Source organism: Gobio gobio, assembly GCF_949357685.1.
Source record: "Gobio gobio genome assembly, chromosome: 7".
NCBI lineage: Eukaryota > Metazoa > Chordata > Actinopteri > Cypriniformes > Gobionidae > Gobio > Gobio gobio.
The window spans coordinates 56,396,150-56,424,109 of record NC_137103.1 but is presented as its reverse complement, the minus strand read 5'-3'; the positions used below and the strand labels follow the sequence as shown (position 1 = coordinate 56,424,109).

Sequence of the window (27,960 nt, the reverse complement as noted above, 5' to 3'; positions counted from 1 at the left end):
TGGTACGGCCGCGAAGATCCGCGACTATTACGCAGGAATGAGAAAGTAGTTCTAGCCATATAGGTGTAGAAAATCACAACTTTTCATTTACAGTTGCTCTTAGCACACGATGTAACTGTAGAAGAGTCAAGCTTTAAATAGGAAAAATATTGAAAGTGTCTTTAATCATTCACCCCATTGGCAGATTATTGTGCTTATTTTAAGCAAAAACTCCCTTCATTTTGAGTTATTTTCCCCCAAAACAAGACAACAACTTTTGCTTGTCTAGTAAATGCTTCTTAATATAAGATTTTTTTGATATTTGGACTGGAAACAAGACAAAAATACTAAGTAAGAAAAGCATTTTTTGCAGTGTGGGTGAACTATCCCTTTTGATCAAACAGGAAACCCACAGAACATCCCACAATCCTTCCATTGATTTAACGTTTAATCCCAGTACTGTCAGACACACATGAGGAAGCCGCTTCCCTACTCTCTTCTTTCCGGAGTGTGTATCTCGGAGCAGGAGCAGAAGGGGAAGGTCCCACAGCAGGGCTGCAGCCAGGGCTTCCACAGGACGTGTGGCCAGGTCAGCTGCTCCTCCACCGGGCTCAGGCTCCTCCGGTGCTCCACCACGGCCCGCTCCACCCGCTGCAGCACCTCAGAGAAGCGCGGCTCCGTCCCCGGGGAGAGCGGCCGGCCCTCGGACGGGTCGCGGCTGAGCTCGAACACCAGCGGCGGGTCGTGGTGGAGCACGGAGGCCCCGTGGCACTGACAGACCCCGGAGTCCGAGCAGCCGACGGATCCGGCCGGAGAGAAGATCGGGGAGAAGAAGTGCACCTTGAAGACGGAGTCGCCTGAGGAGGACACGCTTTAATGGCCGTATGCAGACTAAACACAACATCTAGACGTGTGTGAGTTTGTGTGTGTGCGCCTGAGTGTGTGAGTGTGTTTGAGTTTGTGTGTGTGTGAGTGAGTTTGTGCGTGTGTGTGTGTGTGTGTGAGTGAGTTTGTGTGCGTGTGAGTTTGTGTGTGTGAGTGTGTGTGTGTGAGTGAGTTTGTGCGTGTGTGTGTGTGTGTGTGAGTGAGTTTGTGTGCGTGTGTGTGTGTGTGTGTGAGTGAGTTTGTGTGTGAGTGAGTTTGTGCGTGTTTGTGTGTGTGTGTGAGTGAGTTTGTGTGCATGTGAGTGAATGTGTGCGTGAGTGAGTTTGTGTGTGTGAGTGTGTTTGAGTTTGTGTGTGTGTGAGTGAGTTTGTGCGTGTGTGTGTGTGTGTGTGTGTGTGAGTGAGTTTGTGTGCGTGTGAGTTTGTGTGTGTGAGTGTGTGTGTGTGTGTGTGTGTGTGAGTGAGTTTGTGTGTGAGTGAGTTTGTGCGTGTTTGTGTGTGTGTGTGAGTGAGTTTGTGTGCATGTGAGTGAATGTGTGCGTGAGTGAGTTTGTGTGTGTGAGTGTGTTTGAGTTTGTGTGTGTGTGAGTGAATGTGTGCGTGAGTGAGTTGGTGTTTGTGTGTGTGTGTGTGTGCGTGAGTGAGTGTGTGTGTGAGTGTGTTTGTGTGCATGTGAGTGAATGTGAGTGTGTTTGAGTTTGTGTGCATTTGAGTGAGTGAATGTGTGCGTGTGTGTGTGTGAGTGAGTTTGTGTGCATGTGAGTGAATGTGTGCGTGAGTGAGTTTGTGTGTGCGTGAGTGAGTTTGTGCGTGAGTGAGTTTGTGTGTGAGTGAGTGTGTTTGTGTGAATGTGTGTGTTTGAGTTTGTGTGTGTGTGTTTGAGTTTGTGTGTGTGTGTTAGGGCTGGGAAAAAAATCGATTTGATTTAAAAATAGAGTTGGTAGGTCAAATCGATTCATATTTTCAAAAAATCGATTTTTGTAAAAAAAATTCTCCCCCTCTGCAGTACATACATTTTGCATTCGCCAAATCTTTCTTCAGGGTTTCCGTAGCACGCTCAACGGGCGGCGCAGCGCATGCATACACAAACAACATGGCAGAAACAGCCGGCGAAAGAGAGCAGCTCCTTCCAAAAAAAATGTCTTCGACTTCAGTCGTGTGGAGTTGGTTTGGATTTACGGCATCTGATGAGGAACAGACAACACCTCGATGCAAACTATGTCTTAAGGCTGTTGTTGCTGGCAGCAGTGCGAAAAATCTGTTTCAGCATTTAAAGCGAAGACACGCGGCTGAGCGGGAGAAGTGTTGCCTTCTTCGAAAAGAAAACCACTCTAGTGGCGTTAGCGCTAGCACCAACTCTTCAACAACCGAGCTTGCCTCAAGCCTGCTGTTGTTGATAGGCTCATTTTCCTTGCAAAGAATGTTTAAAATGCAAATACATTTTTTATGGCGAATGGTGTTACTGTTTACATGTTCAATTCAACTAAGAGTTACCTCAGGATTTGTTGTGTTTTATTAGCTCCATCCAAATACAGTATAAATAATTTGGATGTTTAACAATCTTTGTTGCACACTGCACAGTGACTTTTCAGTTAGATAAAGGGTTTGCCTTTGCAATTTTTTGTTGATGCACTTTAATTAAATATAATAGATATATATTTTAAAAATATATGTACATTTTGCAATTATTTTGTTTTAAATGGGGGGCGGGGAAAAAAAATTGAATCGAATCGTAAATCGAGTTTTTTATAAAAAAATCGCAGGTTTTTTTAGGGGGAAAAATCGCCCAGCCCTAGTGTGTGTGTGTGAGGGAGTTTGTGTGTGTGTGCACGTGCGTGAGTGTGTGTTTGAGTTTGTGTGTGTGAGTTTGTGTGTTTGTGCCTGAGTGTGTTTGAGTTTATGTGTGTAAGTGAGTGCGGTTGTGTGTGTGTGTGTGTGTGTGTGCCTGAGTGTGTTTGTGTTTGAGTTTGTGTGAGTGTGAGTGAGTTTGTGTGTTTGTGCCTGTGTGTGTGTGAGTGAGTGAGTGAGTTTGTGTGTGTGTGTGTGTGTGTGTGTGTGTGTGTGTGTGTACCTGAATGTGTGTTTGAGTTCGGAGTGAGTGAGTGAGTGAGTGAGTGTGTGTGTGCGTGAGTGAGTGTGTGTGCGTGCATACGTGAGTGTGTGTGTGTGTGTGTGTGACGTCACTCACTGTCCAGCGGGTGCCAGCGAGCTGCGTTCAGGTAAATGCCGCAGTAATGGAACATGAACTCGTGCTGAGAGCGGTTGGTTTTTCCCACTAACAGCGGCAGCAGGTCATGGCCGTCCAGGATCCTCACAACACAAACACAAACACAAACACTTACACAACAGACCCAGAGTTTTGGGTGGTTAAAGTGTTGCTATGTGGGTTGCTAGGGTGATGCTAGAGTGTTCCAGGTGGTTTCTAAAATGTTGATTGGGTGTTCTATAAATAAAGGTGATTTGAGCTTTGGGTGGTTGCTAGGGTGTTAATGGTGGTTTCTAGGGTGATGCAAGAGTGTTTTGAGTGGTTGCTAGTTTATTGTTAAGGTGATGCAATGGTGTCCTGGTTGCTTGTAGGGTTATGCAATGGTGTTCTGTGTGGTTGTTAGGGTGATGCAGTGGTGTTCTGTGTGGTTGTTAGGGTGTTGCAATGGTGTTCTGTGTGGTTGTTAGGGTGTTGCAGTGGTGTTCTGTGTGGTTGTTAGGGTGTTGCAGTGGTGTTATGTGTGGTTGTTAGGGTGATGCAGTGGTGTTCTGTGTGGTTGTTAGGGTGATGCAGTGGTGTTCTGTGTGGTTGTTAGGGTGTTGCAGTGGTGTTCTGTGTGGTTGTTAGGGTGATACAGTGGTGTCCTGGTTGCTTGTAGGGTTATGCAATGGTGTTCTGTGTGGTTGTTAGGGTGTTGCAGTGGTGTTCTGTGTGGTTGTTAGGGTGTTGCAGTGGTGTTATGTGTGGTTGTTAGGGTGATGCAGTGGTGTTCTGTGTGGTTGTTAGGGTGATACAGTGGTGTCCTGGTTGCTTGTAGGGTTATGCAATGGTGTTCTGTGTGGTTGTTAGGGTGATGCAGTGGTGTTCTGTGTGGTTGTTAGGGTGTTGCAATGGTGTTCTGTGTGGTTGTTAGGGTGTTGCAGTGGTGTTCTGTGTGGTTGTTAGGGTGTTGCAGTGGTGTTATGTGTGGTTGTTAGGGTGATGCAGTGGTGTTCTGTGTGGTTGTTAGGGTGATGCAGTGGTGTTCTGTGTGGTTGTTAGGGTGTTGCAGTGGTGTTCTGTGTGGTTGTTAGGGTGTTGCAGTGGTGTTCTGTGTGGTTGTTAGGGTGTTGCAGTGGTGTTCTGTGTGGTTGTTAGGGTGATACAGTGGTGTCCTGGTTGCTTGTAGGGTTATGCAATGGTGTTCTGTGTGGTTGTTAGGGTGTTGCAGTGGTGTTCTGTGTGGTTGTTAGGGTGTTGCAGTGGTGTTATGTGTGGTTGTTAGGGTGATGCAGTGGTGTTCTGTGTGGTTGTTAGGGTGATGCAGTGGTGTTCTGTGTGGTTGTTAGGGTGTTGCAGTGGTGTTCTGTGTGGTTGTTAGGGTGTTGCAGTGGTGTTCTGTGTGGTTGTTAGGGTGATGCAGTGGTGTTCTGTGTGTTTGTTAGGGTGTTGCAGTGGTGTTCTGTGTGGTTGGTAGGGTGTTGCAGTGGTGTTCTGTGTGGTTGTTAGGGTGATGCAGTGGTGTTCTGTGTGGTTTGTTAGGGTGTTGCAGTGGTGTTCTGTGTGGTTGGTAGGGTGATGCAGTGGTGTTCTGTGTGGTTGGTAGGGTGTTGCAGTGGTGTTCTGTGTGGTTGGTAGGGTGATGCAGTGGTGTTCTGTGTGGTTGGTAGGGTGATGCAGTGGTGTTCTGTGTGGTTGGTAGGGTGTTGCAGTGGTGTTCTGTGTGGTTGTTAGGGTGATGCAGTGGTGTTCTGTGTGGTTGTTAGGGTGTTGCAGTGGTGTTCTGTGTGGTTGTTAGGGTGATGCAGTGGTGTTCTGTGTGTTTGTTAGGGTGTTGCAGTGGTGTTCTGTGTGGTTGTTAGGGTGTTGCAGTGGTGTTCTGTGTGGTTGGTAGGGTGATGCAGTGGTGTTCTGTGTGGTTGGTAGGGTGTTGCAGTGGTGTTTGTGTGGTTGTTAGGGTGATGCAGTGGTGTTCTGTGTGGTTTGTTAGGGTGTTGCAGTGGTGTTCTGTGTGGTTGGTAGGGTGATGCAGTGGTGTTCTGTGTGGTTGGTAGGGTGATGCAGTGGTGTTCTGTGTGGTTGGTAGGGTGATGCAGTGGTGTTCTGTGTGGTTGGTAGGGTGATGCAGTGGTGTTCTGTGTGGTTGGTAGGGTGATGCAGTGGTGTTCTGTGTGGTTGGTAGGGTGATGCAGTGGTGTTCTGTGTGGTTGTTAGGGTGTTGCAGTGGTGTTCTGTGTGGTTGTTAGGGTGTTGCAGTGGTGTTCTGTGTGGTTGGTAGGGTGATGCAGTGGTGTTCTGTGTGGTTGGTAGGGTGTTGCAGTGGTGTTCTGTGTGGTTGTTAGGGTGATGCAGTGGTGTTCTGTGTGGTTGTTAGGGTGATGTAGTGGTGTTCTGTGTGGTTGTTAGGGTGTTGCAGTGGTGTTCTGTGTGGTTGTTAGGGTGATGCAGTGGTGTTCTGTGTGGTTGTTAGGGTGTTGCAGTGGTGTTCTGTGTGGTTGGTAGGGTGATGCAGTGGTGTTCTGTGTGGTTGTTAGGGTGTTGCAGTGGTGTTCTGTGTGGTTGTTAGGGTGATGCAGTGGTGTTCTGTGTGGTTGTTAGGGTGATGTAATGGTGTTCTGTGTGGTTGGTAGGGTGATGCAGTGGTGTTCTGTGTGGTTGGTAGGGTGATGCAGTGGTGTTCTGTGTGTTTGTTAGGGTGCTGCAGTGGTGTTCTGTGTGGTTGGTAGGGTGTTGCAGTGGTGTTCTGTGTGGTTGGTAGGGTGTTGCAGTGGTGTTCTGTGTGGTTGGTAGGGTGTTGCAGTGGTGTTCTGTGTGGTTGTTAGGGTGTTGCAGTGGTGTTCTGTGTGGTTGTTAGGGTGATGTAGTGGTGTTCTGTGTGGTTGTTAGGGTGTTGCAGTGGTGTTCTGTGTGGTTGGTAGGGTGTTGCAGTGGTGTTCTGTGTGGTTGGTAGGGTGTTGCAGTGGTGTTCTGTGTGGTTGTTAGGGTGTTGCAGTGGTGTTCTGTGTGGTTGTTAGGGTGTTGCAGTGGTGTTCTGTGTGGTTGGTAGGGTGTTGCAGTGGTGTTCTGTGTGGTTGGTAGGGTGTTGCAGTGGTGTTCTGTGTGGTTGTTAGGGTGATGCAGTGGTGTTCTGCGTGGTTGGTAGGGTGATGCAGTGGTGTTCTGTGTGGTTGGTAGGGTGTTGCAGTGGTGTTCTGTGTGGTTGTTAGGGTGTTGCAGTGGTGTTCTGTGTGGTTGTTAGGGTGTTGCAGTGGTGTTCTGTGTGGTTGGTAGGGTGTTGCAGTGGTGTTCTGTGTGGTTGGTAGGGTGATGCAGTGGTGTTCTGTGTGGTTGGTAGGGTGTTGCAGTGGTGTTCTGTGTGGTTGTTAGGGTGTTGCTCTGTGTGGTTGTTAGGGTGATGTAATGGTGTTCTGTGTGGTTGGTAGGGTGATGCAGTGGTGTTCTGTGTGGTTGGTAGGGTGTTGCAGTGGTGTTCTGTGTGGTTGTTAGGGTGTTGCTCTGTGTGGTTGTTAGGGTGATGTAATGGTGTTCTGTGTGGTTGGTAGGGTGATGCAGTGGTGTTCTGTGTGGTTGTTAGGGTGTTGCAGTGGTGTTCTGTGTGGTTGTTAGGGTGATGCAGTGGTGTTCTGTGTGGTTGTTAGGGTGTTGCAGTGGTGTTCTGTGTGGTTGTTAGGGTGTTGCAGTGGTGTTCTGTGTGGTTGGTAGGGTGATGCAGTGGTGTTCTGTGTGGTTGTTAGGGTGATGCGGTGGTGTTCTGTGTGGTTGTCAGGGTGATGCGGTGGTGTTCTGTGTGGTTGTCAGGGTGATGTAATGGTGTTCTGTGTGGTTGTTAGGGTGTTGCAGTGGTGTTCTGTGTGGTTGTTAGGGTGTTGCAGTGGTGTTCTGTGTGGTTGTTAGGGTGATGTAATGGTGTTCTGTGTGGTTGTTAGGGTGTTGCAGTGGTGTTCTGTGTGGTTGTTAGGGTGTTGCACTGGTGTTCTGTGTGGTTGTTAGGGTGTTGCACTGGTGTTCTGTGTGGTTGTTAGGGTGTTGCAGTGGTGTTCTGTGTGGTTGTTAGGGTGTTGCACTGGTGTTCTGTGTGGTTGTTAGGGTGTTACTAGGCTACACTAATATAATCTGTGTGTTTTGCTGCCTGAGCTGCTGCGGTTGTACCTGTCCTCTGGAAGCTCTCCCCCGGCCAGCTTCACCACTGTGGGAAAGACATCCATCAGACTGGTTGGTTCTGGCACCTGTCGACCTGCGGGGAGATGCCCAGGCCAGTGGAATATTCCCGGCACTCGGATCCCTCCCTCCCAGCCGCCCATGGCTTTACCACCTAAACACACGAGGGTCAGTGAACACACAGATCATATCCTGTGTTTGTGACTAGGGTTGGGTACCGTTCACTTTTTAACCGGTATCGGTACTTTTTTCGGTACTTTAGGGATTTATATCAAAAACTATAAATAACATGTAGCCTAAGTCATTTATAGAAATGTTATTGACATTATGCCAGAGCTGCCCTGCTCTCTGTCTGTCGTTGTCTGTGATGTTTGATCATTTACTAGTAAATCGTGGGCTACTAGCTACTTAAATTTAATTAATAAAAACAACCATATTATTTTTTTCTTTTTAATTTCATTTCTATGAAAAGATTTCCCAGAAATGATGTGCTGTGTATTTTATGGTAATCAAATGAAGACATAAGACATTAATTTAATTTATCTTTTAATATAATTAAACTTTTTTTGTCAAACAAAGATGCACAACTGAGCTTTATACGGTTAAAATTAAAACAGAAACATTTTAATTTATTACTTAAATTAAGTTTTGATTATTATTATTACATTTGTGTTAGTATTATTAATTGTATCTAAATTCTACTGTACAACAGGGATGTATTTGTCAAGATAAACCGGACTTTTATTTTGACGTTTTTTGACGAGTTTCTGTGTTTATGATATGACGGTAGTTTTTCACAAATGAAACGGTAAAATGCTCATAAAGTGGCTCTGGAGATGACGTTCGTGCGTTCATGTCCTCATATGAGGCGGCAGAGATGGAAACACGCGGCCGTCATAGTGACAGTGATAGTGTGTGTGTGTGTGTGTGTGTGTGTGTGTGTGTGTGGTAAACCGCGCTTCTACGGCATTTATTCGCACAGAGACACGCAGGACCAGTATTTAAATAGTCTTTTTGCGGTTTAATATTCACAGACACTCGTCTATATCACCAGATGCGTTCTCAGGTACCGAAATTTGGTACCGATTGATTTAATGTGAATCGGTACTCGGTAGTACCGACGTAATTCGGTCTAAAAAGTACCGAGTTCGGTACCCAACGCTATTTGTGACGGTTTAGGAGTAAAAGATGACCCATGTGTTGTACCTCGATAGATCCCGTTCCAGCCTCCTCTCTGAGGGTCCTCGATGTGGCCGCCGTGGTCAGATGTGAAGTAGGTCAGGGTTTTCTCGGACAGGCCGAGCCGCTCGATGGTCTCCATCATTCTACCTGCGATCAAACACCTGATCTTTACTCTGATGCGATTGGGCTGTCAATATCATGTGACCAGAGCTTTCTTACATTTGATTCACGAGAAGAAAAACAGAGAGAGAAGTCATATTTCGCATGAATGTGTTTTTAGATTGTTTTTCATTGTGGAATTTAATTATAATTAAAAACAATTTCATTTTTATTTAGTAATAAATAGGATATAAAGTACATTTTTAAAGTATTTTTCAATTTAATGATTATTTTTAGTGAAGTAATAAAAATCTGATTTGTTTTCATTGTGTTAAATTAATTCGTTATGATTAAAAGCCACAATACAAAACAATCATGTATTGGTAAGTGGTTGCTAGGGTGTTTTGGGTGGTTGCTAGGGTGATGATAGAGTGTTCTAGGTTGTTGCTGTAGTGTTGCTAGGTGGTTGCTAGGGTGTTCTGGGTGGTTACTAGGGTGATTTTTAGAGTGTTCTGGGTTGTTGCTGTAGTGTTGCTAGGTGGTTGCTATGGTGTTCTGGGTGGTTACTAGGGTGATTTTAGAGTGTTCTTGGTTGTTGCTGTAGTGTTGCTAGGGTGTTCTGGGCAGTTGCTAGGGCATTGCTTGGATGATGCTAGAATGTTCTGGGTTGTTGCTATAGTGTTGCTAGGGTGTTCTGGGCAGTTGCTAGGGCATTGCTTGGATGATGCTAGAATGTTCTGGGTTGTTGCTATAGGGTTGCTATGGTGTTCTAGGTGGTTACTACGTAATGCTAGAGTGTTCTGGGTTGTTGCTGTAGTGTTGCTAGGGTGTTCTGGGCAGTTGCTAGGGCACTGCTTGGATGATGCTAGAGTGTTCTGGGTTGTTGCTATAGTGTTGCTAGGTGGTTGCTAGGGCATTGTTTGGATGATGCTAGAGTGTTCTGGGTTGTTGCTGTAGTGTTGCTAGGGTTTCCTGGGCAGTTGCTAGGGCATTGTTTGGATGATGCTAGAGTGTTCTGGGTTGTTGATATAGTGTTGCTAGGGGTGTTGCTATAGTGTTCTGGGTGGTTAATAGAGTGATGCTAGAGCGTTCTGGGTTGTTGCTGTAGTGTTGCTAGGTGGTTGCTATGGTGTTCTGGGTGGTTACTAGGGTGATTTTAGAGTGTTCTTGGTTGTTGCTGTAGTGTTGCTAGGGTGTTCTGGGCAGTTCCTAGGGCATTGCTTGGATGATGCTAGAATGTTCTGGGTTGTTGCTATAGGGTTGCTATGGTGTTCTAGGTGGTTACTACGTAATGCTAGAGTGTTCTGGGTTATTGCTGTAGTGTTGCTAGGGTGTTCTGGGCAGTTGCTAGGGCACTGCTTGGATGATGCTAGAGTGTTCTGGGTTGTTGCTATAGTGTTGCTAGGTGGTTGCTAGGGCATTGTTTGGATGATGCTAGAGTGTTCTGGGTTGTTGCTGTAGTGTTGCTAGGGTTTCCTGGACAGTTGCTAGGGCATTGTTTGGATGATGCTAGAGTGTTCTGGGTTGTTGATATAGTGTTGCTAGGGGTGTTGCTATAGTGTTCTGGGTGGTTAATAGGGTGATGCTAGAGTGTTCTGGGTTGTTGCTGTAGTGTTGCTAGGGTTTTCTGGGCAGTTGCTAGGGCATTGCTTGGATGATGCTAGAGTGTTCTGGGTTGTTGCTATTAGATTAGATTAGATTAGATTCAACTTTATTGTCATTACACAAGTACAAGTACAAGGCAACGAAATGCAGTTTAGGTCTAACCAGAAGTGCAATAGCAGCAAGTGCAGGATATACAACGTTTGCATAAGTGCAGGACATGGATATGTACTGAGTATATATAAATATGTCTATAAATAGAGAGATGGTTATTACTATAAACAGAATTTACAGGTGGATATGTACTATGAATATAATATAATATAATATACAGATGGCTATTACTATAAACAGAATTTTACAGATAGAGGTATACAATGATATGTTAGGCTAAGATGAGGAATATGGCAGTGGATTAAGGTAGTGCAATAAATTATGGACAGAAGCTATCCGAAAAAAAGTGTAAAAGTGCAGTGGAAGTGATTGCATATTACAGTTAGAAGTACGGTGCAAAATACAAATGTAAACAGTAGGTACTGTAAATAACAGTCGGCAGTGCAAATGAGCATAATCCAGTTACGGTGTGGTAGTGCAAAATGAATAAGTAAACAGTTGTTACTGTAATAAAGAGTCGGTAGTGCAAATAAAGTGAAGGCAGATGTGAGGTAGGAGAGTTATCAGTATATGAGGGGAGTGGATCAGCGGGGGTTTGAGTTCAGTAAGCAGACAGCTCTGGGGAAAAAACTGTTCTTAAGTCTGCTGGTCCTGGTCCGGTGGATCCTGAAACGCCTGCCGGAGGGCAGGAGAGAAAACAGTCTGTGGGCTGGGTGCGAGGAGTCCTTGAGGATGCTGCGAGCTCGATGCAGGCAGCGTTTCCTCTGGATGAGCTCGATGGCAGGTAGTGGAGTCCCTGTGATGCGCTGGGCAGTTTTCACCACCCGCTGCAGTGCCTTGCGCTCCGCAACAGAGCAGCTCCCATACCACACTGCCACACAGTTGGTCAGGATGCTTTCTATTGCGCAGCGATAGAAGTTCACCAGGATAGCCGAGGAGAGCTGATTCTTCCTCAGTGTCCTCAGGAAGAAGAGGCGCTGGTGAGCCTTCTTGACCAGGCTGGAGGTGTTGGTCGTCCACGACATGTCCGCCCAGATGTGGATCCCCAGGAACTTGAAACTGGAGACACGTTCAACAGCCATTCCATTGATGTGGATGGTGTCGTGTGTGCCTCTTGACTCCTTCCTGAAGTCCACGATGAGCTCCTTCGTTTTGGTGGTGTTGAGGAGCAGGTTATTATCAGCGCACCATGTGGCCAGGTGCTGGATCTCCTCCCTATAGGCAGTCTCATCGTTGTTGCTGATGAGACCAATCACCGTTGTGTCGTCCGCAAACTTGACGATAGAATTAGATCCATACACAGGCTTGCAGTCGGCGGTGAAGAGGGAGTAGAGAAACGGACTTAGCACACAGCCCTGTGGTACACCAGTGTTAAGAGTGATGGATGTGGAGCAGGTGGATCCTGAACGAACATTCTGGGGTCTGTCAGTTAGGAAGTCCAAAATCCAGTTGCACATTGAGGTATTGATGCCCAGGTCTCCAAGTTTGGCTATTAACTTGGTTGGGATGACAGTGTTGAATGCTGAGCTGAAGTCAACAAACAGCATGCGTGCGTAAGTGTTCTTATTGTCCAGGTGAGTGAGCACAGAGTGCAGTGCCATGGAAACGGCATCCTCTGTGCTCCTATTGCTGCGGTAGGCAAACTGGTGTGAGTCCAATGTGGATGGTAGAGAGTCTTTTAGGTGTTCCAGGACCAGCCGCTCAAAGCACTTCATGACGATGGGTGTGAGTGCTACAGGGCGGTAGTCATTAGGGCACCTTGGGTTAGAGTGTTTTGGCACTGGCACAATGGACGTGCGTTTAAAGCATGAAGGTACAGCTGCTTGGGCAAGAGACAGGTTGAAAATGTCTGTAAAAACCTCAGCGAGCTGCTCCGCACATGCCCTGAGAACACGACCAGGGATGTTGTCTGGTCCAGCAGCCTTGTGCGCGCTGATCCGGCTCAGTGACTTGCAGACATCTGTGGAGGAGAGTGTGATTGGTGGGTCAGCTGAGGGTTTGAGCTTGGTGGCAGTTTCTCTGTTGTCTCTTTCAAAACGAGCGTAAAAGTAATTTAGCTCGTTCAGGAAGTTGACATCAGTGGCTGCGGGGGTGGAGTGGGGGGGTTTGTAGTCACTGATGGCCTGGATGCCCTGCCACATGCGTCGAGGGTCAGAGTTGGAAAAGTGACCCTCTATCTTTAGCTTGTAGCAGTGCTTGGCCTTTTTGATGCCCCTCTTCAGGTTTGCTCTGGATGCGCTGTAGGCTTGTGCATCTCCTGATCTGAAGGCAGTATTGCGTGACTTCAGCAGGAGTCGCACTTCCCTGTTCATCCATGGCTTCTGATTTGGGTATGTGGTGATCAGTGATGCGCGGGTCAATGTATAAACAACCCGCACCCGACCGACGTTTTGAACTAACCCGCCCGCAACTCGGACCGCAAAAAAAAAGAAGAAAATATTGTACCCGCCCCGCTTCCTGACCCGCATTTTTTTAAAGTAATAAATGCTCATCGTAGCTCATTGGGCCATTGAGAAAATGTTTCAGGCCCTGACGTGGTGCGCTCAGAGGTGCAGCGGCGAGAGCTCAGGCAGTTCTTGAGGCGGCCCATCATTTTCCATTTCAGCTGTCTAGATGCATAGGCTACTATTGATGAACGCGATGTTTATGTTTCGACCCGGCTTGAAGGTCATCAGCAGGTCAACTGCGAGAAAGCCCTTAAGAGCTAGTTTCACTTTCTTATGCCAGCTGAGTGATGCTTTTGAATAGAAGCTTCAACTAAATTACATGTTTATTACATAACACTAGACTAGGCCTATATCATACAGCATTCAGAAAAAGAACAGTTTGCGCTCCTAATGGATTGATTTATTCATTTATTTTGTTTCATTTTCTTAACAATTAAGATGCTGCATGTGTTTATCCAGTCTAATCGATGTGTGCGTCTCTCCCCTGACAACAAAAATCCCGCCCCCTCTCAGAAAATACATTAAACTGACTTTTCTGAGCTATAGCCTATGCGTTTAAAAGTAGCCTATTAAAATGGCACAATGGCATTGCTCAGTTCAACGTGTTGGGAAAGCGGGCATTTTGTCCCGCGTCAGTATTTATTAAAAAGTTAATAACGCTCAACATTCAAAAGGAAAATAAGGATGACCCGACCGACCGCGACCCGAATATCATTAAAAATTATTTTGGATGACTCGTTACCGCGGGTAACCGCGGTTGACCGCAGGCACCCGCTCATTTTGGATCAACCCGCGCATCACTGGTGGTGATCTGTTTCTGGGTTGTAACACTGTCAATGGTGGTATTGATATGATCCAATACAGAGGAGGTGTAGGAGTCAATGTCCGTGTGAGCGCCACTGGTGGCTTGAGAAGCAAACATACTCCAGTCTGTGTGTAGAAACCTTTCCTGGAGTGTGGAATCAACCCCCGCAGGCCACACCTTGATGGTCTTCACTGATGGCTTCACACGGTTGATGAGGGGTGAATATTTGGGGATGAGGAACAAAGAGATGTGGTCTGACTGTCCCAGGTGGGGGAGGGGTGTCGCAACGTAAGCTCCCGCCATATGGAGTTCTGGGTTGCTATAGTGTTGTTATGTGGTTGCTAGAGTGTTCTGGATGGTTGCTAGGGTGATGCTTGAGTGTTCTGGGTTGTTGCTGTAGTGTTGCTAGGGTTTCCTGGGCAGTTGCTAGGGCATTGTTTGGATGATGCTAGAGTGTTCTGGGTTGTTGATATAGTGTTGCTAGGGGTGTTGCTATAGTGTTCTGGGTGGTTAATAGGGTGATGCTAGAGCGTTCTGGGTTGTTGCTGTACTGTTACTAGGTGGTTGCTATGGTGTTCTGGGAAGTTACTAGGGTGATTTTGGAGTGTTCTGGGTTGTTGCTGTAGTGTTGCTAGAGTGTTCTGGATGGTTGCTAGGGTGATGCTTGAGTGTTCTGGGTTCTTGCCATAGTGTTGTTAGGTGGTTGCTAGGGTGATGCTAGAGTGTTCTGGGTGGTTGCTAAAGAGTTGCTAGGGGGGTGCTGGTTTGATATGATGCCGATAAAACATCTGATTATTTGTGAACAAATCAAACACTCTGTTCTGTTCTGCTGCCCACCAATCATGTTAGAGCATCCAGACATAGACACACCCACTGTGACCAAGCGATACATCAGAAATCCATCTCTTACCAACCATCCAGTCCACTTCTTCCACGTTGTCCCCATACAGCCCATGTTTGCTCTTTCCGGCGAAACCCTCGGACACGAAGAGGGGCGTGTGCACATGTGCCAATGACAGGAAGAGCAGGAAGGGGCCGTCTCTGTGTCTGACATCATAAATCACATGATAAACAATCACACTAAACAGAAACCAAAGAAGTTTCCCACGGCAGGCACAAGAAACAGACCATAATCGTGAGCGTGGGAACGGCAGGAGACGAACAGCTGATCTGTCCGGACAGGTCTAATGTTTTCTGCATTACCACATTATTGAGCAAGCATGCAAATGAGCATTACAGCTTCCTGTTCACGGGTGAATCCCCGCAAACACGCCAAGAACACGTGCAGATCAGACAGCGGCACAAATTCAAAATAAACTAATACGAAATTGGTTTAAATGAAAAATGAAGGTACAATACTTTATAATTTTACTATCTTTTAATTGCAGTAATACAAATGGGTTTGTTTGCGTTGTTAAATTAATTAGTTATAACTATATGACTTAATGCAAAACAATCTTACGTATAGGTGGTTGCTATGCGGTTGATAGGGTGTTCTGGGTGGTTGCTAGGGCATTGCTAGGGTGATACTGGGGTGTTCTGGGTGTTGCTAGGGTGATACTGGGGTGTTCTGGGTGGTTGCTAGGGCATTGCTAGGGTGATACTTGGGTGTTCTGGGTGGTTGCTAATCTGTTGGTAGGATGCTCTGGGTGGTTGTTAGGGCATTGCTAGTGTGATACTGGGGTGTTCTGTGTGTTGCTAGGGTGATACTGGGGTGTTCTGGGTGGGTGCTAAAGTGTTGGTTGGGTGTTCTGGGTGTTGCTAGGGTGATACTGGGGTGTTCTGGGTGGGTGCAAAAGTGTTGGTTGGGTGTTGCTAGGGTGATACTGGGGTGTTATGGGTGGTTGCTAATCTGTTGGTAGGATGCTCTGGGTGGTTGTTAAGGCACTGCTAGGGTGATACTGGGGTGTTCTGGGTGGGTGCTAAAGTGTTGGTTGGGTGTTCTGGGTGTTGCTAAGGCATTGCTAGGATGATATTAGGGTGTCCTGGGTGGTTGCTAATCTGTTGGTAGGATGCTCTGGGTGGTTGTTAGGGCATTGCTAAGGTGATACTGGGGTGTTATGGGTAGATGCTAAAGTGTTGGTTGGGTGTTCTGGGTGTTGCTAGGGCATTGCTAGGATGATATTAGGGTGTCCTGGGTGGTTGCTAATCTGTTGGTAGGATGCTCTAGGTTGTTGTTAGAGCATTGCTAGGATAATACTATGATGTTCTGGGTGGTTACTAAAGTATTGCTAGGATATTACAGTGTTCTGGGTGGTTGCTAGGATGACACTGATGTTCTGCTTGGTTGCAAGGGCGTTTCTAGTGTTATATTAGGGTGTTCTGGGTGGTTGCTAGGATGACACTATGATATTCTGGGTGGTTGCTAGGGTGGCGTTGCTAGTGTGATATTTGTGTGTTTTGGGTGGTTGCTAGGATGACACTATGATGTTCTGGGTGGTTGCTAGGGCGTTGCTAGTGTGATATTAGGGTGTTTTGGGTGGTTGCTTGGATGATACTATGATGTTCTGGGTGGTTGCCAGGATGATACTATGATGTTCTGGGTGGTTGCTAGGGCGTTGCTAGTGTGATATTAGGGTGTTTTGGGTGGTTGCTGGGATGACACTATGATGTTCTGGGTGGTTGCAAGGGCGTTGCTAGTGTGATATTAGGGTGTTTTGGGTGGTTGCTAGGATGACACTATGATGTTCTGGGTGGTTGCAAGGGCGTTGCTAGTGTGATATTAGGGTGTTTTGGGTGGTTGCTAGGATGATACTATGATGTTCTGGGGGCGTTGCTAGTGTGATATTAGGGTGTTTTGGGTGGTTGCCAGGGCGTTGCTAGTGTGATATTAGGGTGTTTTGGGTGGTTGCTAGGATGACACTATGATGTTCTGGGTGGTTGCTAGTGTGATATTAGGGTGTTTTGGGTGGTTGCTAGGATGACACTATGATGATCTGGGTGGTTGCTAGGGCGTTGCTAGTGTGATATTAGGGTGTTTTGGGTGGTTGCTTGGATGAAACTATGATGTTCTGGGTGGTTGCCAGGATGATACTATGATGTTCTGGGTGGTTGCTAGGGCGTTGCTAGTGTGATATTAGGGTGTTTTGGGTGGTTGCTGGGATGACACTATGATGTTCTGGGTGGTTGCTAGGGCGTTGCTAGTGTGATATTAGGGTGTTTTGGGTGGTTGCTGGGATGACACTATGATGTTCTGGGTGGTTGCTAGGATGACACTATGATGTTCTGGGTGGTTGCCAGGATGATACTATGATGTTCTGGGTGGTTGCTAGGGCGTTGCTAGTGTGATATTAGGGTGTTTTGGGTGGTTGCTGGGATGACACTATGATGTTCTGGGTGGTTGCTAGGGCGTTGCTAGTGTGATATTAGGGTGTTTTGGGTGGTTGCTAGGATGATACTATGATGTTCTGGGGGCGTTGCTTGTGTGATATTAGGGTGTTTTGAGTGGTTGCTAGGATGATACTATGATGTTCTGGGTGATTGCTAGGGCGTTGCTAGTGTGATATTAGGGTGTTTTGGGTGGTTGCTAGGATGATACTATGATATTCTAGGTGGTTGCTAGGGCATTGCTAGTGTGATATTAGGGTGTTTTGAGTGGTTGCTTGGATGTTACTATGATGTTCTGGGTGGTTGCTAGGGCGTTGCTAGTGTGATAGTATCATCCTAGCAAACACCCAAAAACACCCTATGATATTCTAGGTGGTTGCTAGGGCGTTGTTAGTGTGATATTAGGGTGTTTTGGGTGGTTGCTAGGGCGTTGCTAGTGTGATATTAGGGTGTTTTTGGTGGTTGCTAGGATGATGCTATGATGTTCTGGGTGGTTGCTAGGGCGTTGCTAGTGTGATATTAGGGTGTTTTGGGTGGTTGCTTGGATGATACTATGATGTTCTGGGTGGTTGCTAGGGCGTTGCTAGTGTTATATTAGGGTGTTTTGGGTGGTTGCAAGGATGATACTATGATGTTCTGGGTGGTTGCTAGGGCGTTGCTAGTGTGATATTGGGGTGTTTTGGGTGGTTGCAAGGATGACGCTATGATATTCTGGGTGGTTGCTAGGGCGTTACTAGTGTGATATTAGGGTGTTTTGGGTGGTTGCTAGGATGATGCTATGATGTTCTGGGTGGTTGCTAGGGCGTTGCTAGTGTGATATTAGGGTGTTTTGGGTGGTTGCTGGGGCGTTGCTAGTGTGATATTAGTGTCATCCTAGCAACCACCCAAAACACCCTATGATGTTCTGGGTGGTTGCTAGGGCGTTGCTAGTGTGATATTAGGGTGTTTTTGGTGGTTGCAAGGATGATACTATGATGTTCTGGGTGGTTGCTAGGGCTTGTGATATTAGGGTGTTTTGGTTTAAAGTGTTGCTAGGCAGTTGTTATGCATTTGCTTACACCTCCCCCTCAAAAAAAAAAGTTATTATTTGGTAATTTTGTTGTGATTGTTGGGATGGTGGCAGTGATCGTTCCTGCTCTCACCTGCGCTCACTGCTCTCACAGTTCACACCCAAATGCCACTTACCTGCAGAGTAAACACACCGTAAAGACCCAGGACAAAACCAATTTTGTGTTGATTTAAGTATAAATAGTTTAATTGCATTACTGTATTATTGCATTACTGAAGTCCTACCTCTCCACGAAGCGCTCCGCTTCGCGCATGAGCCGCGCGTTCAGCGTCTCCACCTTCATGGGCTGCTCCACCACCTCGCCGTTCCTCATGATGATGCAGTTCCAGGTCCTCAGGAGTTCAAAGGGCACGAACCACACAGAGAAGCTCAGCAGCCACAGGACGGCCAGAAGCGCCAGGAGTGTGAGAGGGATCTGCAGCAGCCCGAAGGCCCTGACCAGGAGCAGCGTGAGAAGAGCCAGTGCCACCAGCACAGAAATCTCCCACAGCGCCCTCTGCAGGTCCACCAGCACGTCTTTACCTTCTCCAGGCTTGCAGTCGTTGAAGTAGGTGAAGGGCAGCCCGTAAAAGAAATCAAAACCGTGATTGTTGGGATGGTGGCAGTGATCGTTCCTGCTCTCACAGTTCACACCCAAATGCCACTTACCTGCAGAGTAAACACACCGTAAAGACCCAGGACAAAACCACAGTTTAACCTGTGAAGTCTTTGAGTGAGTCATTGAATCATTCATTCAGGAGATTCGTTCAAAACACTGATTCATCCAGTAATGAAACAAGTGAAGTCTTTATGAGTGAGTCATTGAATCATTCATTCAAGAGATTCGTTCATAAAACACTGATTCATCCAGTAATGAAACAAGTGAAGTCTTTATGAGTGAGTCATTGAATCATTCACTCAAGAGATTCGTTCATAAAACACTGATTCATCCAGTAAGGAAACAAGTGAAGTCTTTATGAGCGAGTCATTGAATCATTCACTCAAGAGATTCGTTCATAAAACACTGATTCATCCCGTAATGAAACAAGTGAAGTCTTTATGAGCGAGTCATTGAATCATTCACTCAAGAGATTCGTTCATAAAACACTGATTCATCCCGTAATGAAACAAGTGAAGTCTTTATGAGTGAGTCATTGAATCTTTCACTCAAGAGATTCGTTCATAAAACATTGATTCATCCAGTAATGAAACAAGTGAAGTCTTTATGAGTGAGTCGTTGAATCATTCATTCAAGAGATTCGTTCATAAAACACTGATTCATCCAGTAATGAAACAAGTGAAGTCCAGAATCCAGAATCGAGGCACTCTAAAACGTGCTAAACTAAATTTGATAGTTCACCTAAAAAATAATATTCTGTCATCATTTCCTCACCCTAAGTCTAAACATGTTGATCATATATTAAGTGTCTTACCCACAATGCCGGTGGTGTAACCCTGCTTCTGCAGAAGTTTAGCGAAGGTGGTCTGGTTGGGAGGAAGTCCTCCTGATCCAGCGAGGAAAAGAATGACCTGCACTCGGCCTGTGCTGCCCAGACCTTCACACACACACACACACACACACACACACACACACACACACACACACACACACACACACACACACACACACCAGCCATTCTGACATCAACACATCAGCCGTCCACAATATCGCTCCGTTTATTCCGTTCACACCAATGATGATAACTATAACCATAATGATAAAGATAAACATTAGAGTCATTCTAAATGTAGAATAATAGTAGCATTAACACCATAACAATAACAACAAACACACATTATCAGGGCCAAGCGCAAAGAAGACGACGAGACATGCCAACATGGCTGAGAGAGTCAGGTCAACTGCAGCAATTAAACACATTTAGAGATGATTTTAGGCAAAAAGGCGGAAAAATGCATTGTAGTCTATGGGAATTTCATATTTTGTTCTATTATAGCGCCACCAAGAGGCTAAATCCTACCATTTTTTTGATGTGTCCTTGGAGTGAGCCCATACATGTGTGTGTCAATTTTGGTGAAAATCTCATTTAGTTTTGGAGTTATAGACATTTAAATGAAAAAACACGTAAACAATGACTGACCCCTGACTTTGATTGGATTTTACTGCCCCTTACTATCAATATTTTGACATTTGGGCATTAGTGTTTAGCTATCGACCTATGTTTCTGAACTTCTGGCGCTGGTTTCGTCTCGATCGGACTAGCGGTCTCTAATGTTTTTTTAAGCGCTAAATTACAACACTGCACAAACCATACGCCGAAACCTAGCAAATCTGGTATCGTTGGACTCGGCAACGATTCAGGAGACAAAAAAAGTAAACCACACCCAAAGTTATAAGTGTTTGAAAAATAAAATGATCCACTAGGTGGCGCTGTTTAGAAACTTCTCAGGCTCCTTCAGGGCATCGTGCTGATGACCCATACCGAATTTCATAACAATCCGTTCTTGTGTTCATAAAATACAGCATTTTAGCACATAATTCAAAATGGCTGCTATCCAAAATGGCCGATATGGTAAAATTGGATATCAGACGACTCGGCATGCCGTCCCGAATCTAACAAGACCACTTGATTATATAATTTTTAGACAAACGGTTCAAGTTATAAGCAAAAATAGCCATTTATTGTATCTCCGGACCAGTAGGTGGCGCTGCACCGAAACGCTGCATTTAACCTCAGGTCATGCTTGTGATGACATGTACTAAGTTTTGTTTGAATACGATAAAGCGCTGCGGAGATATTGCCTTAAGTGTGTTTTCGCATCCGCCACGTAAAATTAGTTTGCGCGTTTATCAAAAACGACTTGACGAATCAACTTGAATTCCATAACTTTTTGTCAACATGGTCTGAAGATGATCTGGTTAAATTTTTGTGCAAATCGGCAAAAGTAGGTTTTTCGGAAAATTCAAAATGGCGGGAAAATTTTCATGATGAAAAATACAACTGAACGAAGATAGGATTTTCAGGTACAGAAACTATATTCAAATGTAAAATAACACTGCACTTTATTGATAAATTATAGGCTAGACATTACAAATATAGTTCAAACTGATTCTGTCTAGAACAGCGAGTGAATTTTCTCGTCTTTTGTTGTGTGATTACCATTATCATAGAGACGTATCAAGAAATCTGCCTTCAACAACACAACCGACTGTGTTTATTGTATTTTGACGTTGTGTGTATTTGTCCATTCCCGTGTGTAAATAGACGAGGAAGAGAACTCTAGAAGCACTATTCATTCACTATGGGAAGCCGTTCTGTGTGCACGTGTGTGTGTGTGTGTGAAAAACAGCACACACGTCTTTTTTGCGCTCAAATGGTTAAAAACACAATAAAATGCGCACACAGTGACCGATAAGAAGAATCGAAATGCGCATTTCTTATCGAATCACCGGTTCTCGCATCCCTACCCGTGACTGAATAACTTTAATAAAGATTAATCTTTAATTTATACAGTCAAATATGCAGTGTTATTTTACATTTGATTACTTTATTCAATTTCTATCCCTAAAACAACTGTTAGAAACCTGAGAAGCACTGTTTATTAGGGGCCAAGCACCGAAGGCACTTATTTAAATCGTTAGATTTCTTATTATTATTATTCCGCCATTGGAGTCTATGGCAGCCCATAGAACCGTTTGTGGGAAAGTTATGAAATTTGGCACACAGATAGAGGACTGGCCCAACATTAATCACACCAATTTTGGAGTCTCTAAAACAATCCCTCTAGCGCCACCACCTGTCCAAATCTTTTAAATTTTTCCCGCCATTTTGAATTACCCAAAAAATCTACTTTTTCGAAGGGCATCATAGGCACAATTTTTGTTAAATTTCACAAAAATTGAACCAGAAAATCTTCAGACCATGCTGACAAAAAGTTATTGAATTCAAGTTGATTCGTCAAGTCGTTTTTGATAAATGTGCGAACAAATTTGACGTAGCGGTTGCAAAAATACACTTTAGGCTATATCTCCGCATTGCTTTATCGTATTCAAACCAAACTTGGTACATGTCGCAGCGCCACCTACTGCTATTTTTGCTTATAACTTTTGAAATGTTTGCCCATAAATCATAAAAGTGGTCTCGTTAGATTCGGGACGGCATGCAGAGTCGTCTGAGATCCAATTTTACCATATCTGCCATTTTGGCTGTCAGCCATTTTGAATGATGTGCTAAAATGCTGTATTTTAGTGAACTCATGAACGGATTGTTATGAAACTCGGTATGGGTCATCAGCTCGATGCCCTGAAGGAGCCTGAGAAGTTTTGAAACAGCGCCACCTAGTGGAGAATGTTTTTTCAAACGCTTATAACTTTGGGTGTGATTGACTTATTTTCATGGGAGTAACTTTTTTTGTCTCCTAAATTCTTGCCAAGTCCAACGATACCAGATTTGCCAGGTTTCGGCGTATGGTTTGTGCAGTTTTATAATTTAGCGATTATAAAACGTTAGCTGATATTTTTGAAACCGCTAGTCCAACCGAGACGAAACCAGCGCCAGAAGTTCAGAAACATAGGTCGATAGCTAAACACTAATGCCCAAATGTCAAAATATTGATAGTAAGGGGCAGTAAAATCCAATCAAAGTCAGGTGACAGTCATTGTTTACGTGTTTTTTCATATAAATGTCTATAACTCCAAAATTGACACACATGTATGGGCTCACTCCGAGGACACATACAAAAGCGCTATAGGTGGCGCTATAATAGAACAAAACATGACATTGGCTCTATACAACTCAATGTTTTAATGTGGTTTAACGTTTTTGCTTCAAATGTCTTCTCTCATTTTTTCAGTCGGTCTGCTGCTAGCGTCCTGGTTTGCTTCTGTTGCGCTTGGCCCTGGTATTGCTGCTTGTTTTATTAGTATCTTTGCTCTATTGTATTTAGATGATTTGTTGTGATTGTTATTTGACAGTGGCCCTGTTTTCCTTGAACATACGGAAACCGTGAGTCTAAAACCAGGATCCATTGCACTCCTCCTTTTTTCTCATATTTTGGACATTTTCTGTCTGAAGTCAAAGACGTTCAGAGATGCTGTTTCACACTGGATAAAGGACGGGTGTGTGTGTCTCCTCACCGGCGCGTAGGGCGTAGCGTCCCGTGATGAAGGCGGTTCTGCTGGGAGTGCAGAGAGGAGCGGCGGAGATATGCTGGGTCAGCTTCACTCCATCTGTGGCCAGCCGGTCTATGTGTGGTGTCCTTCAAACACATCACAGCCACAGATTCATGCAGAAGCTGTGGAGTTTCTTACACAGTATTTGTGTCTTGTTTTCCAGTATAAACATCAAACACTTCAACATTATATCAGGAGAAGCAAAATGACTGAAGATATTAAAGGTGCAATACACTCCCCTAAAGAATTATTAGGAACACACACTAATACTGTTTGACCCCCTTTCGCCTTCAGAACTGCCTTAATTCTACGTGGCATTGATTCAACAAGGTGCTGAAAGCATTCTTTAGAAATGTTGGCCATATTGATAGGAGAGCATCTTGCAGTTGATGGAGATTTGTGGGATGCACATCCAGGGCACGAAGCTCCCGTTCCACCACATCCCAAAGATGCTCTATTGGGTTGAGATCTGGAGACTGTGGGGGCCATTTTAGTCCAGTGAACTCATTGTCATGTTCAAGAAACCAATTTGAAATGATTGGAGCTTTGTGACGGTGCATTATCCTGCTGGAAGTAGCCATCAGAGGATGGGGACATGGTGCTCATAAAGGGATGGACATGGTCAGAAACAATGCTCAGGTAGGCCGTGGCATTTAAACCATGCCCAATTGGCACTAAGGGGCCTAAAGTGTGCCAAGAAAACATCCCCCACACCATTACACCACCACCACCAGCCTGCACAGTGGGAACAAGGCATGATGGATCCATGTTCTTATTCTGTTAACGCCAAATTCTGACTCTACCATCTGAATGTCTCAACAGAAATCCAGACTCATCAGACCAGGCAACATTTTTCCAGTCTTCAACTGTCCAATTTTGGTGAGCTTGTGCAAATTGTCGCCTCTTTTTCCTCTTTGTAGTGGAGATGAGTGGTACCCGGTGGGGTCTTCTGCTGTTGTAGCCCATCCGCCTCAAGGTTGTGTGTGTTGTGGCTTCACAAATGCTTTGCTGCAGACCTCGGTTGTAACGAGTGGTTATTTCAGTCAAAGTTGCTCTTCTATCAGCTTGAATCAGTCGGCCCATTCTCCTCTGACCTCTAGCATCAACAAGGCATTTTCTCCCACAGGACTGCCACATACTGGATGTTTTTCCCTTTTCACACCATTCTTTGTAAACCCTAGAAATGGTTGTGCGTGAAAATCCCAGTAACTGAGCAGATTGTGAAATACTCAGACCGGCCGTCTGGCACCAACAACCATGCCACGCTCAAAATTGCTTAAATCTCCTTTCTTTCCCATTCCGACATTCAGTGTGGAGTTCAGGAGATTGTCTTGACCAGGACCACACCCCTAAATGCATTGAAGTAACTGCCATGTGATTGGTTGATTAGATAATTGCATTAATGAGAAATTGAACAGGTGTTCCTAATAATCCTTTAGGTGAGTGTATGTAAGATTTTAGGATTAAAATATCCATACACCACTAGATCAGTGTTATATATATTGTTGACTTGTGTAAATTACCCCAATTGTGTCCAAGAATGTTTAAATCAGTGTTTTTCGGCCTGTGTGTGTGCGTCGCCCATCAGTGACATCACACCTTCCGGTGTTATTGTGTAGTAACCATGGCAACATTAGCGCCGCTTTAATATCTGATGTGTTTTATTAGCCACTGTTTGGATCATTGATGGACAGAAACTCCTCATTGTTCTCCAGATCAACACAGTTAGTCTGATTGTGTAAATCTGCTGGTGTTGATGTGCCATGTTTTACCGCCTCATATGATCTCGCTCACTGCAGTGTGAACAAGTGTCTCATAGTAGCACATCACTTTAACACACTCACATGTGTGTGATATGATCAAACAGCGCTGCGTTACACACACACGCGAGCGGAAGAAGCGGCGACTGTCATAGTAAAATCTGTGTGTGTGTCACTTACATAGTGATGACGATTTCAAAACACGGCCTCATGAAGCTTCGATGCGTTATGAATCAGTGAGTCGATTCAGTGGTTTGGATCGCCAGATTTCAGCAGTTTGACACGTGATCCGAATCATGATTCGACTCACTGATTCATAACGCTTCGAAGCTTCATGATGCCGTGTTTTGAAATCGTCATCACTATATAAGTCGTTATTTAGGGTTTTTTTGCACACAAAAACTATTCTCGTCTTCATAAAGTTATTGTAGAGCCGCTGTAGTGAGATGGACTTTGTAACTTTAGTCTTTAGTGTCTTTTAAGGGTCTTGAGAGTGTAAAGTTGAGCCAATGGAGGCCTTTCAGGGCATCAGATTTACACTAAAATATCTTCATTTGTGTCTGAAGATGAACGGAGGTCTGACGGGTGTCCAACCACATGAGGCTCAGTCATTAATGACACAATTTACATTTTTGGGTGAACTAACCCTTTAAGTGAGTTTATGCTTAAAATTTTCCATGGAGAGAATGACATCATGAGGGTGAGTAAATGACGACAGAATTGAATTATTATTGTATTACAGTTTTTCTCAGTCGCTTTGGTACATTTCTCGAATCAAACTCACAATTTGCAAAACAGTAAGTGCATTTCTCAAAACAATTTGTACAAATAGCAAAACACCATGGATTACCTGCAGACGCCAGTCTCTTGCTCAAAATCCTCAGTTCATCTCTCAGAAGTAAATATCTGTCAATGAACATGTCAGTGCCATCAGAATGACCAGTCCTTGTGTCATTGAGTATGAATAACAGTCAAATTGCTCAGTCATGTTGTCAATATAACTGTACTCTGGAGGAATGTTCTGATGTAAATATGGCTAAAGTTTTGATGACAATTATTGTAAATTGTAGATTACACCAGCCTTTCTCAAACTTTTTTCAGTCAGGGCACCTTTCAAAAGTGCATCAAATTTCAAGGCACCCCAGTTTAAAATATAATTTAAAAACACTGTATAACCCAAATTTAAATGCAAATGTCCTGTTTATCTAGACAGGACAGTAATGAACAGAGCATAATACGAACTGTAAATAACAATAATAATAACAACTTTATAGCACCTTTAAAAACAGGTTTGCAAAGTAATTCACAAAATAATTAATCAGAGACACAAATGCCATAAAACCGTAAGAGGTGGACCGCACAATACAAGAACCCAACAACAAATCCTGACCAGGAGAACTAAACTGAAGTGCAGGATGCAGTAAAAATAAAATAAAAAGTGGCAGACATAACAAAAATAAATAAAATCAGATACAATACGATAAGAAAAAGATCCATGTTCCATGCACCAGAGATAAGCAGGAATGTTTTTCCATATAGTGCTTGTTTTCATCCGTGCCATATGCGCATGCACACACACCCACACACATACACACACACACACACACACAAATAATCCGCAACGAGAGATGGAGAAAGATCTACATGCGCGCTCACACAAGCCGGGGGTGGGGGTGACCACAATCAATGAGAGACTTTTATGTCATTTTTCCTTTTTTATTCAAAATATTCACAAATTTGTTAGATATGGCCTGAAATATCAGATATCCCGATTGTCAAATATATACAAGTGGAAGTGTTTTGTCGTTTAAACACCTTTAAAACGATGGCGTTAGTTGAGCTGTATGCACGATGGGCGCCGCCATCGCCGCAGTTCAGAAAATCGGATCTGTTGGATTTACAAGACGTGAATTCATCCACTTCTCCCAAAATACAGAAAAGTAAGTGGCAGGTGAACTGGGAGAAGAATAGAGTAAACTTTAAAGTTACTTACACAATGTGTATCTGATATGAATAAAACTAATTATAATGGAAAGGATTATTATTGCCTCTTCATTTTTCATCATTGTGTATTTTACAAACTCTAAATGTATTGTTTTTTTAGTACGTATATGTATGAAACCTAAAATAAACATTATGTGGCTGAAAACACTGAAAAGTTGTGATATATGACAAGTCTGAGCGCGCCTGTCTCTGGCTCAGTGCAAGCCAACGCGAAAGCACATTTAAATTTACATTAGAATGAACGTGATGCACTGACTGTTTGAATGCAAGAGACTGGACAAGATTCACATTTACGCTTTTACTGTTTGTACTGTAATTTGTTGACAGATGTCTTTGCGATACAGAAAGGAAAAGACAGCACTGCATAGCACAAAGAAAAAAAACCCAGAAGTAGAAATGTGAACGTCTAACGGAAATGTATAGAAATATGCTTGACATTTTATGACAACTTGTTCCACCATTTTGCATGTAAAGACTTCTGCTATGAACTAATGCCTAAATGTTGTGAAGGTGAGACTATTCAACAGAGACCCATTATAATACATTCTGATCAACATAAGCAACTGATAATGTAGGAAATAGCAGATAATTGTTCATAATCATTTGCATGGATGCACACAAGCATTTGCAACTTGTTCAGAGAAATGAGAAACTGATTTTTTGATGTGCACAAGTGACACAATGATGTGAAGATTGAACAGGTCGCTTTGAGAATTTCAATTCTGATCTGAGAAATGAACTAAAGCGACTGAGAAAAACTGTAAGTGCATCTTCATTTACCTGATGGTGTCGTTTCCATAGCAGCCGATGTCCCCAATGCCCAGATCGTCCACCATTATCAGGACGAAGTTGGGTCTGAAATCCCGATCTGCGTTTGCGCTGGAGCTGGCCTGAAGCAGAACCAGAACCCCAGCGAACAACCTGCAGAAACACACCAGAGCTGAGTGTGTGTGTGTGTGTGTGTGTGTGTGTGTGTCATGATGAGATCTGCAGATGCACCAAACCTCAAACTCCTGCTGTCCATCTGGAGCTCGTCTGAAGTCCAGGTGAAGATGATCGACAGGTGTGCAGACCCTGGAGTTTGAACATCAGCTGATTTAATCACTGCAGAAATGACTGAAATGTCATGCTGCTTCTCTTTATGCTTCGTTTATTCGCTTACCTTCCCGTAAACAGTCAGTTCCTTCACTATCCCTCTTCCTGACAGGATCCTCCACATTCCCAGCGCACTCGCG

The 27,960-nt window shown here is 44.5% G+C and overlaps 1 protein-coding gene across 1 annotated transcript; it reads right to left on the bottom strand.

Annotated features, from left to right (window-relative positions):
- Positions 1-61: 61 nt before the first annotated feature.
- arsh (arylsulfatase H) lies at positions 62-27,960 on the bottom strand. The gene is made up of 11 exons (XM_079821467.1): positions 27,888-27,960; positions 27,730-27,799; positions 27,506-27,646; positions 22,926-23,047; positions 19,264-19,386; positions 18,076-18,499; positions 14,366-14,502; positions 8,413-8,535; positions 7,198-7,360; positions 3,052-3,173; positions 62-836 (listed from the first exon to the last, which is right to left on the bottom strand). Exons 2-11 carry the CDS (start codon positions 27,747-27,749, stop codon positions 469-471), a joined length of 1,743 nt encoding a protein of 580 aa, XP_079677593.1. The 5' UTR covers positions 27,750-27,799; positions 27,888-27,960; the 3' UTR covers positions 62-468.